The sequence below is a fragment of the Quercus suber genome, unplaced genomic scaffold (assembly GCF_002906115.3).
Source record: "Quercus suber isolate HL8 unplaced genomic scaffold, Cork oak 2.0 scaffold_133, whole genome shotgun sequence".
In the NCBI taxonomy this organism is placed as follows: Eukaryota; Viridiplantae; Streptophyta; class Magnoliopsida; order Fagales; family Fagaceae; genus Quercus; species Quercus suber.
The window spans coordinates 974,343-989,514 of record NW_027069596.1 but is presented as its reverse complement, the minus strand read 5'-3'; the positions used below and the strand labels follow the sequence as shown (position 1 = coordinate 989,514).

The 15,172-nt window shown below is 32.3% G+C and overlaps 1 protein-coding gene and 1 long non-coding RNA gene across 2 annotated transcripts; both read left to right on the top strand.

The window, feature by feature from the left end:
- The first annotated feature begins 2,360 nt into the window (after nucleotides 1-2,360).
- On the top strand, nucleotides 2,361-4,304 carry LOC136068784 (uncharacterized). Its single transcript, XR_010630104.1, has 3 exons — nucleotides 2,361-2,479; nucleotides 3,065-3,139; nucleotides 3,910-4,304. It is a non-coding gene; the product is annotated as an uncharacterized LOC136068784 (long non-coding RNA).
- Nucleotides 4,305-11,471: 7,167 nt separating this feature from the next.
- Nucleotides 11,472-13,581, top strand: LOC112039637 (exopolygalacturonase). The gene is made up of 4 exons (XM_024072521.2): nucleotides 11,472-11,591; nucleotides 11,808-12,116; nucleotides 12,702-13,217; nucleotides 13,342-13,581. Exons 1-4 carry the CDS (start codon nucleotides 11,472-11,474, stop codon nucleotides 13,579-13,581), a joined length of 1,185 nt encoding a protein of 394 aa, XP_023928289.2.
- The last annotated feature ends 1,591 nt before the right edge of the window (nucleotides 13,582-15,172 follow it).

The following is a 15,172-nucleotide window of genomic DNA, read 5'->3' as shown; positions in this document are numbered from 1 at the left end:
ATACCCCAGTTTGTCACTCGCATTTGGGGTATACGCATGGTAGTTACTCTGGGTATTGTATCTGAGGTACTACACCTCCTTAGGGTAGCACATCCTGACTACCCTATCTATAAGCGTCTAAGGACAGTGTCCAAAGAGGAACTCTCGTCTCTATTTTGTGAGACACCTTCTTCTTGGGGTGATCGTCAAAACACCTCATGCTTGGCCTTTGCAAAAGGTCTGAGAATCCTAAACATGGGGATGACATTCGCTCTCCATCCTTTGTCTCACTATAACGCTATCATAGAGCCTCGTGCTCGATTTTTGTTATCTCTCATTGAGGATCTTTCCATTGACTTCTTTTCTTACTTTATACCCTCATTTATAGATGTCTATAAGGATATGGTGACCCGCAATAAACTCATTTTTTCTTCGGCTATCACGCGGCTTCTTCACCATTTTTCTGTCTCTTATCCCGAGTCTCCCCACTTCACATTCATGTGTGACATTGACATCGCTACAGTTAAGCGGAGTATTGCACAACTTCGTTCGAGGCAGCCTCGGATCGAGACGGTAGCTCCTCCAACTTCTACTGTTCCATCCACCTCTGCTCCTTCATCTTCAGCGGGTAGAGTGACACTTGAGGCCAGCATGGCATAGCTTGTGCGCATGGATGCTCGCCTTGACACTCTCAGTGATGAGTTGTGTCAGGTGAACACCAGTGTTGATCGTATCACACGACGACAGGTTATCATGGGTGGTTTCACGGTTGCTTCTTCTTCATCTCCAACGACGTTCGAGGATAAAAGTGACGATGGCACCGGTAGTGATGATGCTGATGAGAACGATGATGCTGGCTCGCCTAGTGATGATGAGATGTCTACTTGATGTGCCTACCCCTTTGTCACTCATGACAAAAAAGGGGAGTAGTTTTGAGATGGGGGTAGTCATACTTATACAAGGAGGGTTAGTATAGGAGATAAGGGGAGTGTTTTTGAGAGATGTAGTGAGGATTTTTGTATCTTTTCTTTTCTTTCTCTTTTAGATACATTATATCTTGTACATTAGTCTTGTGACCACTTGACATACATTGTACTTATATTTGGTTTATATATATTTTGATGTATGTTCTTTCATCTATCTCTCCATTGTGTTGTTTCTTTTCTATCTTTATACACATATTTCTTATTTATTGTATGCAATTTATTATTTCTGTTTCACACTAAGATGCCGTGATGAGTTTTGTTTAAAGTATTTTAGAAATACAGGTTGTCAAAGTCTACTTGCCATAAACTCTCTTCTTGCAAAATTTTTCAAGAACTTGTGTTAAGATAGATTTTATTGTATTCAACAAGTAAGTATGAGCTGAGTAATTTATGACTTCTCTCATATGTTCATTTGTTTGCTATGGTTTTGTCACGGATTGCCAAAGGGGGAGATTGTTAGGACATATGTGATTCAATGTTAGGAACATATGTCAATATTTTATGTAATTGGCTAATCCTTTAACAAAACGCACTTTACTCCTAATTGGGTAGATCTATGATGTGTTTAATACTTCAAGGAATAAGGTTTCAAGTTCAAGTGTTAAAGCCATGCAAGTCTATCCAAGAATCAAGTAATGAAGTGCTAGATTTTAAAACTCGACAATTAGCATCTATCGAGGTTTAAAAGCTACTGAAGCCCATGGCTCGACATCTAGCTCAATAGATGGCTATCTATCAAGGTTTATGAAACTCAGTTTTTCAGAGCTGTTTTTCATCCAATCCGTGAGTATGTGTTTAGACTTTCTTTTCTCACAACCCTAAACATATATAAGAATTATTTTAAGGGTTGTCAAAGGTTGCACAGTTGTGCGAGTGTGAAACAAAGTTGTGTTCATGCAAATTATGATCGGAGACAGAATTTGCCCTAGTTCATCTTTCTCTTGAAGAAGCTGCTGTGTTTGAACACCGTAGGGTTTTGTATCCAAAGAGCTTCTTGATTTTCATCGCTTGGATGAACTGAAGAACTTTGCAGGCAACATCTTTCTCAAGTTGGTGATTAAGTTGCGTACTAGGAGCCGTGCTTTAAAAATGAGAGATTGTCACTACAGAAAAAATATGTTGTTGATAAAATCCTAGAAAGAATCACATTGAATATTCATACTGTATAGAAGAAACATAACCTGTAGCCCTAGCAAATAGTTTATGTAACGTCCCAGTAAGTCAAAAAAAAGAAAAAGAAAAAGGTAATGGTCAAATTTTTTTGGGACCACACGTGCTCCACCTAACACACCAACCTCCACCACACATCTCACTCATTGGCTCTTACCCTCTTGGCCGGCCATCCCTCTCTTCTTATTTTCTTTTCTTTCTTTTCTTTTCTTTCATACACTCCTCTCTATCACTTGCTCATCCTCTCCCACCGGTACCTCTATACCACCATCTCCACTATCATTTTTCTGGCAATGTCACTAGAAAATCCTTAGAAACCTCTAAGCATCTTCATATTTTTTGAGGTAAAATTTTCTAATCTTTTTGGTGGGTTTATATGCTTTTGCTTGAGGTTATTTTTATCTAATCTTTAATAATGATACCCATGTGAATTATGAGCATTGGAAGTAATATTTATGTGTTTATATGTATGAGTTTTGTATTGGTGGAATTATTTGATGAGTGGGTTTATGGTTTGTGCTAATGATGACTACCTGAGGTTTATGTATCGTGGAAAATTTGGGGGTTTTGAGTTATAACTTTTGATGGTTGGTAAATCCAATTTTTCCATTGCTATTGGGTTTATTTGGAGTTAGTTTGAAGTTCTAAATTTCTTGTCTTAGAGGATATTTTGATTTTTCTTTCATGGGTCTCTCATTGATGTAGTGTAAATTTTATGGAAGCAAGTCATAATGTTGGAGATGATATTAAATGGGTTAAGTTTATAAATTGGAGTTTATGCCTTGTGAATCAATTTGTTGAGAAACTTTGGAAGTGGAATATGTTATTATTGATGAGGTTAAATACTAGGGTTGCCTAATTAAGTGCGTATTTGGCAATTCCTAAATTGTAGCTAGATACAATTTTAAGCTTTATGCTTATTGTGTTAGGTTTGCTTGATATTGTTGAGGTTCTAGCTAATCTCCTTTGGAGCTTGGAGAATTAGGCTTTTTACGGGTTGCAAGGTAAGTAGTTTTTTAATGGGATTTTTGGAAATTAACCATGTCGCATAAATGTTGTTTTTGGGTTAGGCACACTTTTGGAAACTATCTATGGAAACTATATTTTCCTAAAAACTATTGTGTTGTAACCTTAATATATATATATATATATGAAAATGCGTTATATTTGGTATTACATTTGGGGAAATGCATGAATTGTTGATAAGGGAAAATGGGCATCTTTTATTTAATCTTTGATAGGGAAATCATGGATTTTATGGTATATTAGAAAATTTAAAGATGCTTATCTTGTCTTGTTATGTGGGAAATTGATAGAAATTTTTTTTTGACAAGAATGAAGTTGAAAACCTTACAAACCTTGTGGAAGTTAGGTTATTTAAGGTTTTTTTTGAAACTAACTGAATATAAACTATGTGTTTCAAAGCAATGTATCTTGTGAGCTTTATGTGGTTTTAACACTATGCCATGTGTGATTTCCTAGAGAGGACAATATCATGCCAGTTGTGAATGGGTGGATCCCCTAACCGGTCTATGTGATAGTGTGGTATATTTGTGATAATTTACCTTATATTAGATATTATGACTTTGGAAATTATATTGTTGGTGCTCACATATTATAGTATATAGTTTCAAGGTATTTACTTTGAGAAATTTTGTATTTCATTATTTAATCTTCTTGTCATATTATTATTATTGAAGATGAAACTTGCATTTCTCTCACCCCCATTGATTATGCTACTTACTGGGCATTAGCTCATCCCATCCTCTAATAGTTTTTCAGATTTATTAGCTATAACTTGGGTATGGAGTTTACTTCTTTGGTGATGATTAAAGTGCTATGTTAAATTTGAAGACTTTTGCTGTAAATGGTTGGTGACTCGATCTTGCTATGTTCAACGAGACCTTAATTAATTCTATTGGAGGTGGATTGCTTGAGTTTTGTTAACCTTTGGTGTGGTAGGCCTAGACTCGATGTTAAGGTCCTTATTCTTGATAAGATTGTGACTTTGTGTAATTTAATCAGAGTTTTGTAATATATTCATGTATTATGTGGAGGCACATGATTTTTAGTTATTGTTCGTAAATGTGTTATAGTGCTTTGACTTGTAATGTGGAGATTTTAGTACGGTTGTATATTCTTATCCTTTGGAAAAGAAAGGAAAATAAAGATCTCCTATAGTTTGATTTGTCAAAAAGGAAAAATCTACAAGTACCCTTGGAATGTATTTCTCATGCTTTGGACCCTTTTGGGTTTGGGGCGTGACAATTTAGGCTACCATTAGAGAAAGGAAAATAAAAGGTTTTCTCTCCAAAATTCGTTCTACACAGCCTCCCTTCAAAACCCTAACATCAAAGTGTCCAAAGAAAATAAAACTTTTACTATTTTAATTTTTGTCTAGGTTTACAATAGTAATTTGTGAGTTAATTTCGGCCTTCAGAAATTGTGAATTTTGAAAACCTCAAGACTAGAAAGTTGTAGATATTTAAGTCACGGTTCCAACCCATCTGGCCTTTGTTAATTAGATTTTTGAGGAGAGAGATATGCCCAAAATAATGATCAATGCTCAAATCTGATTTTTCCTTTTCAGATTCTGCCTCTTTGGTTTCTTTTCTTATTTGAAGCTTCCAAACATGGTAGATGACCCAAGCACTCTAGCTGCACCTCCTTAGACATTTAACCATGGTCCTTTAGCTCCTCTTTAATTCTAGTTTGGCCTCCATTCTCTCATAGACTCCTGTAAACTCATCTTTTTCACATGATTTCCTAAAAGTAGAAAATTACACGCAATGAATGACATCTTATTCAAGAAATTATGTAAAGATAAATAATAGGGACTAATGTAAATCATGGCTTAATTATACAAATTAAGCATAGTAATAAGGAGATAACGCCTACATAAATATATAACGAGTGTACATTTTAAGGCGTTATCAAGATGAAAGCATGTTCTTGGAATTAAAATAAATCATGTTATGGAAGTAAGGTTAGTATCATACCTGCATGAACGTAATCCACAAGTGGAGAACTATCCTAAAGATTAAAGAGAATGACTTTATGAGGATTTAAGTGATGCATTTTAATAGAAAAGAAATTCTTAAAGCAAAGCTTCCGAAACTTCTTTAATGTAAGGGAGAGAGAAGTCAGAAAAAGGTCCTGATTTTTTATTTCTGTTCCCTATTTATAGAGGTTGGGTGCTTAAAAAATAAGCTAGATTGGATCAAATACGAATTAGGTTGAATTACTATCCCTAAAAATTCGAAATGGATGTGTTTTATCTTGATTAGAACATTTCTGGTCTAGGCTTCAAAGCTGCGCCAATTGGCACTTAGAAGTGCCGATTGGTACTTGCCATGTGCCGATCGGCCACTCCAAGAGTGTCGATTGGCCCTCTTAAGTGCCAAGCACAATTCCCAACTTTGGTTCGATTTGGACTCTTTTTAGGGACTTTCTGAGTCGGGAATTGTATCTGGACATATTTTTAACTCGTATTCCAAAGTAATTCCATTTTTATTTTGATAATCAGGTCCTTAAAACAATAATTATCTAATAGATAAATATTCTAAAAGGACTTAATTATCAACAACTCCTTTGTTATCTGATTATCCATTTTATTCATATGCAACCAAGCTTATTTCTGATAAAAACCAACAACCAATCACACAATTATTTAATTAATTTTAATTGTTTAACAAATTAGAATTAATTTCAATTAATCATATGTGATCGGCTTCACCCCCATACAATGCATGCAAACCGTGAAAACTTGAACTTATGATATCTTTCAATCTGACGGTTGATTTGAGAATCTGGCATACCATCACGACTATTAGAATCTCAAGATCATTTTTATGATATGCAATAAATGATTTGATGCATGTAATGCAACTATGAATTTTAGGTATTTGAAATAGTCATTTCAGTCATCTTCCAAAACTAAATTGTGGGTGCAAAATTGAGAGTCTACATCTTTAGTACAAACGTAGCGATGTATGACATACAAATTAAAACATATGATGCAAATCTTTTTTTTTTATGTATAAATTCACAATTTACGTGATTATTCAACATAAAAGTCACTATCAATGTATTTTTTGCTTTAAATCTAAAAATATGTAGGATCTTACGATCCACGATCTCACATACCTCCTACGATTCTACATAGGATCTCTATTTTAACAACCTTGCTTCCACAGGTCCCAATTGATTGCTTAAAATTACATTATTATTTTCGCTTCAGAAGGCAATATCACAAAAATTTTATGTTTAATTACACATAAATATATGAGTTTAAAAGATATCCTTTTATGTATTCTTAACGTGTATTTTTCTATTAAGGGAGATTAAAACTAGTCAACTAATCATGCAGACATGCAGCCAAGAGAATCCAAGGGTCAAGAGCAATTGGGGCATGGGTTCTGAAGCATTAAAGAAGTAAAAAAAAAAAAAAGTACTAGAATTAAAAAGGGATGAAAAATATTCATTCAAGCCAAAATTGGAAAAATCCTAATATGGATACATTGCACTGTTTTAGTATTCTTGTCATAACTTATTACACAAATGTCCAAGAGTAGAAAATCTTCAACCTTTTACTTTAACACAAATTCCAAAAAAGAAAAAAAAATCGTTTTGGAGGCCAAAAGTGGGATGGAAGTTGACAATGGATGCAATTCCAAAAATCATGGATTTTACATCCAAAATTTGTGGGATTTTTTTATTTTTTTTAATCCTTTTTCTTCTCCTTTTAGAGGTTTAGCAGTGTTTTTATTGATTTCTTTTGCATAACTATGCATGGCTAAATCTCTAACTAGGGTTAGAAGTGAAATCTAATGTTTTTAACATGTGTTCTTGGGATTATCTATGTGCTTTCTATGGATTGATGATTGAATTTTGAGATTAATTTACTATTTGGAATCATTACATGTTGACAAGTTCTTAAGATTTAATATGATATATATATATATATATATATCAAATACTTAAACTCTCCTATAACATGTCAATTAAATTACTTGTTCAATCACTCATATTCAATTTAGTATACACATTGACACATCATGAATTTAGGAAGCACTGCGTACCAATCAACAACAACCTCGAGAACAACTACCATTATAAATACAGAGATGATGTTTTTTGACTTAAAACTCTTTAGCCCAAATGAGAGTGTGAATTCTCTTTTACATCAAAATATTAGAAACTACACTTTTCTATAGCTATTTTTGGTATGAGAACTTCCATGTTGTTTTTGAAGTGTTTAGTGCAGACCACGATCATCAATTTGATGTTAAAAGTTAAAAAAAGGAAATACAAATTACTGATACTAATATGGAGATGATGTTTTTGGACTTAAAACTCTTTAGCCCAAAAAAGAGTGTGAATTCTATTTTACATCAAAATATTAGAAACTACACTTTTCTATAGTTATTTTTGGTACAAGAACTTCCATGCTACTTTTGAAGTGTTTAGTGTAGACCACGATCATCAATTTGATGTTAAAAGTTAAAAAATGAAAAACAAATTACAGATACCAATATCAAATTCCTTGGTGGGTTTTTGTTTGTTTGTTTTGTTTTTAGTCTCTCTAGAAAGTTAAGATCAGACCACGATCATCAATTTGATGTTAAAAGTTAAGAAAAGAAAAACAAATTACAAATACCAATATCAAATTCCTGGGTGGGTTTTTGTTTGTTTGTTTTGCTTTTAGTCTCCCTTGAAAGTTAAGATCAGCAATGTTAGCTTCAAGAACATTAGAGGCACTTCTTCAACAAAGGAAGCTTTGAAGCTTATTTGTAGTAATAGTGTACCATGCCAACAAGTGATGGTTGTTGACATTGATCTCGTATACAAAGGAGTTGGAGGATCTGCTACTTCAACTTGTGTTAATGTCAAGCCCACCGTTTTAGGCAAGAAGAATCCTCTTGCTTCTACAATCAAACAATAATAAAATGCCTCCCAAGCTATTGTAACTAATGCAGAATGAGGAAATACTATTTGCAAGTAGGTTATAGGAGTTCTATTCTAAGTAGAATTTCATTTACTTTAGTCTATCAAGTTCCCTTTTTCTTTATTTAAATGAATTTATGGAATTGTTGGATAGTTATTTTTGGATTTGTTTGAGTTCAATCTTTTACTAAAAGCTACTATGATCAGGATTGTTGCTGTAGATAGTATTTGTTTTGTTACTGTAGCTGAGAAATTTTAGAACAAAACAAAAATTGTTATTAAATTCTTTTTATACTTTTTTTATTCTTCATTAAATAAATGCTTGTGTTCATGATAGGGTAACATTCAATTCATCTACATGCATGTTTTTAACGCCAACACAATATATTCAAATTTGGAAATATATGAGTTTAAAAGATATCTCTTACATATATATATATATATATATTCTCTTAATGTGTATTTTTCTATTAAGGGAGATTAAAACTAGTCAACTAATCATGTAGACATGCAGCCAAGAGAATCCAAGGGTCAAGATCAATTGAGGCATGGCTTTTGAAGCATTAAAGAAGTAAAAAAAATGTACTAGAATTGAAAAGGGATGAAAAATATTCATTCAACCCAAAATTGGAAAAATCCTGATATGGATACATTCTGCACTGTTTTAGAATTTTTGTCATACCTTGTTACACAAATGTCCAAAAGTAGAAAATCTTCAACTTTTTAGTTTAACACAAATTAAAAAAATATATATATTTCATTTTGGAGGCCAAAAGTGGGATGGAAGTTGACGGCGGATACAATTCTAAAAATCATGGATTTTACATCCTAAATTTGTGGGATTTTCTCTTTTTCTTTTGGAGGAGGCTGATGCAATAGAGGATGAAAAACCCTAGAATTTTTTTTTTTTTAAAATCCTTTTTCTTCTTCTTTTAGAGGTTTGGCATTGTTATTATTGATTTCTTTTGCATAACTATGTGTGGCTAAATCTCCAGCTAGGGTTAGAGGTGAAATCTAATATTTTTAACTTGTGTTCTTGGTATTATCTATGTGCTTTCTATGGATTGATGATTGAATTTTGAGATTAATTTACTGTTTGGAATCATTGCATGTTGACAAGTTCTTAAGATTTAATATGATATATATATATATTATATCGAATGCTTGAACTCTTTGATTCATTGTGATCTGAGAATATATTGAATGCTTAATCTCTCCTATAACATGTCAATTTAATTACTTGTTCAATCACTCATATTCAATCTATTTTACACACTAACACCTTGGGAATTCAGAAAGCACTATGTACAAATCATCAACCACCTAGAGAACAACTACCATTAAAAATTTGGAGATGATTTTTTTGGACTTAGAACTCTTTAGCCCAAAAGAGAGTGTGAATTCTCTTTTATATAAAAATATTAGAATCTCCACCTTTCTACTGCTATTTTTGGTATGAGAACTTCCATGCTGCTTTCGAAGTGTTTTGTGCAGACCATGATCATCAATTGGATTATGGTCAAGCCAATTGCATTTGGACGTTACATGAGGATGGATTCAACTTTTATCAAATAAAATATCAAGAGAATGTGAAGCAGCATGATTGGGAAAAATAAATATGAAGGTGATGAAAGGTTTGCATATCATAATAAATAAAAGGGATGATTTAATGAAGGAAGCTTAACATGTAATTTGTAACCAAGCTGAAATGTTAGTCCCATTGACATCAATATTGGCTTATATTTTCTGTCACTGAAAAAAAAAATGTCTTTTCCTCTCATTTGATGTGAACATCCTATTGTTCAAAATTCATATTTGTTGAAATTCAACCAACATCTAAGTCATATTCATCCAAAGTAAGAATAATTGTGGGTTGGTATGTGAACATCGATATATTTCAGGGCTCGTCATTGTTGATAATCGGTATTTTTATTAAACACTTCAAAAGTTGCGTGGGAGTCCACCTACCAAAAATAGTAATAGAAAAGTGTTGTGTTTCTCAACTTGATGAAAAATGATAATTCCCACTCTCCTTTGGGTTGATGAGTTTTAAGGACAAAATCATCATCTCCATTTGCTAGTTAATTAAAGCCCCTACTTTTAGGCTCGTTCAAAATTTGAATTTCATACGAATTTCATTATTCTTCATTCTCTTTCTCTTGATTATTCACAACTTGAGTTTGTCATCACAAATTTGTCTTTGAACAACACAATTTCATGGAGGTTTATGGTGGTAATATGTGGTCATTGTGGATGGAAATGTGTGGGTAGGGTTTACAGTCTAGGGGGAGAAAGCGAGCAAATTTCATGGTTGGAGAATTAAGGAGGGTAAGTAGGTAGAGCTTTTGTATTCTACATACTTAAAACCCATAGATAGACAATGTTAGTCTCTACTTTAAAAACCAAAAAATGTCTTCAATTTCAAACTTCTAAATTCTAAGAAAGACCATTGAAAGTATTTTTTGATTTCTTTTGTTTATAATTCAATAGTTGCAATAGAGAAGAGGGAATTTAAACCCTAAATATTTTCTTTAAAAATACTCAAAAGGTGACAAAACTACAATATTCTTGGCATTACGATTATAATAAATGTTCGTTGGTTATCATAATTATCAAATTTCTTATTTAGACAAAATGGATTATGTCTAACTTTCTCTTGCTTTGCATTGGTTACCGGGTAGTATATAATAATTGACAAAGATCTGTAAACTAATTATAGTAATATGATAAATATAATAATTGAAAAGGTGAGTTCAGACTCACCTTTATAGTATTTTCTTTATTTTCTATTTTAATTGTAGACGGCATGTTGCCTATGCTAAATTTGGACAGTTTTTAGAAATGATTATTTTTCTAGACTTTTTTCTCTCATTTCTAACGGATGTATTCAATTCTCTTCAAGGAGAAAATGAATAGATTTCAGGTGGATAAGAGCTTGCCATTTAAGGCTATAAAGTTAGGGTGATATATTGTAGTAATAATCTTCTCTTATAGAACAATGGACAAAAAAAAAAGAAAAAAAAAGAAAAAGAAAAAGACATTATAATCCTTTAGAGTTATTAGCATAATTCAATCATAAAGTTGTTAAAAATTTATCCTTCCTTGGTCAATGAAATTGATTAAATCATAGCTGGTCATCAACGGTTTCTTTATAACGATAAACTATTAATTAATTAGTGAAGGAGGAAGCATGAAAGCTAATAATAGTAAAGAAGTTGAAGGGTATATAGGAGAGTTCTTTGCAACTATGCATAAAATTAGTTAATATCAGTTGGATAGCTTTAATGGTGATGAGCTCAAATACTGTATTATAAATAGCTTCAAACCAAACAGGGAAACCATCAAACAATACAACAAATTGGAAATAGCAGGGAAATGTAGAACAATAAAATGAGAAATAATTTGAGCATTGTAAAAATTTCCTTGTTATTGTTGTTGGCATCCACTAGTGCTGGGCAAGTCTTTGACGTTAAATCATATGGGGGACAACCTAATGCTGATATCACCCAGGTATAAATATGTGTAGCACAGTTAACTATACCTAATTAACATGAAAAGTGGGTTCTAGTTAACTTAACTAGTAAAGTCTTTTAATGTCAAAAGAACTTAGGTTCAAACTCTGCTTACACTAAAAACTATTCAATGTCTTGAACAGATGATAAAACATTAACATGAAAAATGATTGTAATATATATTGATTTTGATTTTTCATAATGTGTTTATTAGGCTTTGATGAAAGCTTGGAAAGCTGCGTGTGCAGTAGCAGGAAGTAAAGTTGTGATTTCAGCAGGGACATACAAATTGGGTTCAATGACTTTGTTAGGTCCATGCAAAGGTGCTATTGAGTTTAACGTTCAGGGCACCCTACATGCCCCATCAGACGTTGCCTCCTTCAACGGTAAAGATTTTTGGGTTTCTTTTCAACGTATCGACGGTCTCATTGTGTCAGGTGATGGAGTTTTTGATGGCAAAGGACAAATGGCATGGCAAAAAAATAATTGTGGCAAAAAGTACAACTGCAAAATACTTCCTACCGTAAGTTTTCAATCCTAATAATTAGCATTTAAATTTCCATTATTTTTATGTAGATATATACAGATACTACAACTTTAAGAACTTTAACCATCACAAAATACTAATTCAAGCACCTATTCATTTAATGATGTTAAGGATATTATCATATTATTAATAATTTGATGTAAGCTTTATGTAGTGAGCTGTCATAACTCACCAAAAAAGATAATTCAAAATTTATATATGAGAAAGTCCATATACGGAATGTGGACACAACTTTTGTGCCATGACCCTAACTTGTGCAACTGTGTGTAATGGAGAAAAAGTGGTGGTTAAAGGTGAAAGTGATGGTTCACCAATCATACTTGTATATAATATCAAGTTGTGACAACCTGTTTGGTCTAAAAAGAATTTGTTATATAATATTGTTGAAGTAGTACCAACCACATTCATATATTTGTAATATTTTAAAATATAGTAATTGAAAGAAGCGTTAGCATTTTGCTATAATATATCTAAATGAAAATATTTTTAGGAGAATATTTAAATGAAGCTATGGTGTTCATATTTGGTGTTTTGATTTATCTAACTTGTAAACATGAACAGAATATAAGGTTTGATCTCGTCACAAATTCAATAGTCCATGACATTCAATTGAAGGACAGCAAATTTTTCCACATAAACCTTTTGGGATGCAAGAATTTGCAAATCCAAAATGTTACCATAACTGCACCTGGAGATAGCCCCAACACTGATGGAATCCATATCGGACGTTCATCTAATATCACCATCACCAATGTCAATATTGGAACAGGTGATGATTGCATCTCCATTGGTGATGGAACCCAAGATGTTACTACAAATCAAGTAACTTGTGGACCTGGCCATGGTATTAGCGTTGGAAGTCTTGGAAAGTACGAGAATGAACAACCAGTTTTTGGAATTAGAGTAATTGGTGGCACCCTTAGCAGTACAAAGAATGGTGTTAGAATCAAAACATGGCCTTCTTCCCCTCCTGGGATTGCTTCTGATATGCATTTTGAGAATATAATCATGAACAATGTTGCCAATCCTATCCTCATTGATCAAAGCTACTGCCCAAACAATCAATGCACAAATAAGGTTATTATAAACATCACAAATACATACACTCATTTTGATGTTAAAAATTAAAAAAAGAAAAACAAATTGCAAATACTAATATCAAATTCTTGGGTGGGTTTTTCTTTGTTTGTTTTGCTTTCAGTCTCCCTCAAAAGTTAAGATCAGCAATGTTAGCTTCAAGAACATTAGAGGCACTTCTTCAACAAAGGAAGCTGTGAAGTTTATTTGTAGTCACAGTGTACCATGCCAACAGGTGGTGGTTGCTGACATTGATCTCATATACAAGGGACCTGGAGGATCTGCTACTTCAACTTGTATTAATGTGAAGCCTACCATTATGGGCAAGCAGAATCCTCCTGCTTGTACCATCAAACAATACTAAAATGCCTCCCAAGCTATTATAACTAATGCGGAGTGACGAAATACTATTTGCAAGTAGTGAGGTAGGTTATAGGAGTTCTATTCTAACTAGAATTTCATTTACTTCAGTCTATCATGTTCCCTTTTTCTTTATTTAAATGAAATTGTGGAATGTTGGATAGTTAGTTTTAGAGTTGTTTGAGTTCAGCCTTTTACTAAAAGTTGCTATGATCAAGAGTGTTGCTGTAGATAGTATTTGTTCTATTAGTGTAGCTGGGAAATTTTGGAATAAAACAAAAATTGTTATTAAACTCTTTTTAAAATTATTTCATTCTTCATCAAATAAATGCTTGTGTTCATTATATGGTAACATTCAATTCATCTGCATGCAAGTTTTTAATGCCAAATTAACTTGCTCTCATACTCTTCAACGACGGTAAGATGTAAAACTCATAAAACGGACGCCATATATTCATATTTGTGTCTCTAAATATTGTATATTTTTAATAAAGATTTTTGTAACAACTAAATTTTAATCACTTTTATTTTTAAAACTACAACACATATTATTGAAGTTGATTATACCCCAACGCAAAAATTAAGGGAGGAAATAAAAACCAATTACATAAATATTTTAATTTTCTTACTAAAATGAAGTAATTACGGATGATTATTCTGCATATTCTAACAAATGCTTAGGAACGAAATTAAATGAGTTTACATTAACTATTGTCTTTTATCAATAATTTTGTAGCTCAATGACATAACACGCTGTCATTTATTAAGAGAATTATAGTTCAAATCCTCCTAATATTAACTATCAAATTATAAAAATAAAACTACTACTTTTTTAAAACCTAAATTAAAAATTTTTCATTCAAAATTACAAATATTTAAATTTTCAGTTTTTTTTTTTGGCGTTGGTAAAAGATAATTGAGTACGAATTAATCCTAACTATTAAATCTAGGCCTGTGCATCTGCATAAAGTTTTCTTAAATAAAATTAAAAAATAAGAAAAATATTTTAAATATGATGGTATCCCCATTGATATAATCTCTTGTAGACCCTTTACATTTTAAATAATATTATTTTGATATGCAAAAAACAGTACTATTTTGATACTATTTACATATTATTGAAGTCTATTATTATTATATCAAGTACTGTAAATATGAATGTTACATCATTCCAAGGCAAACGTAACTATTTTTTCAGCTACTACTAATGATTGTGACTGAAAATAACAAAGCTTCAATTTGCAAAATGCAATAGCAACCAACGGGTCACTTCTAACACAATATTAAGAAACAAGGCTAGCTCCTTACAACAGCTTAATAATAATTTTAATTAATTTAATCAAATATTAACTGGATAGTTAAGCAATCAAGATTCAAGTTTGACATTGTTCATGGACAAACATTTTCAATGTAGTGAAGAATATACACACCCACACAGAGACTTTATAGGGCGACAACCCAAACTGTAAAAAACACTATAGGACTAAGCCCAACTCAGTAAGTCTACTATTAAAGGATGCTACAATACATTATATACACATATGATGTTCCCATACTCGTAGCTGGTTTAGGAACCTTAGCTCCTTGCTTTGGCT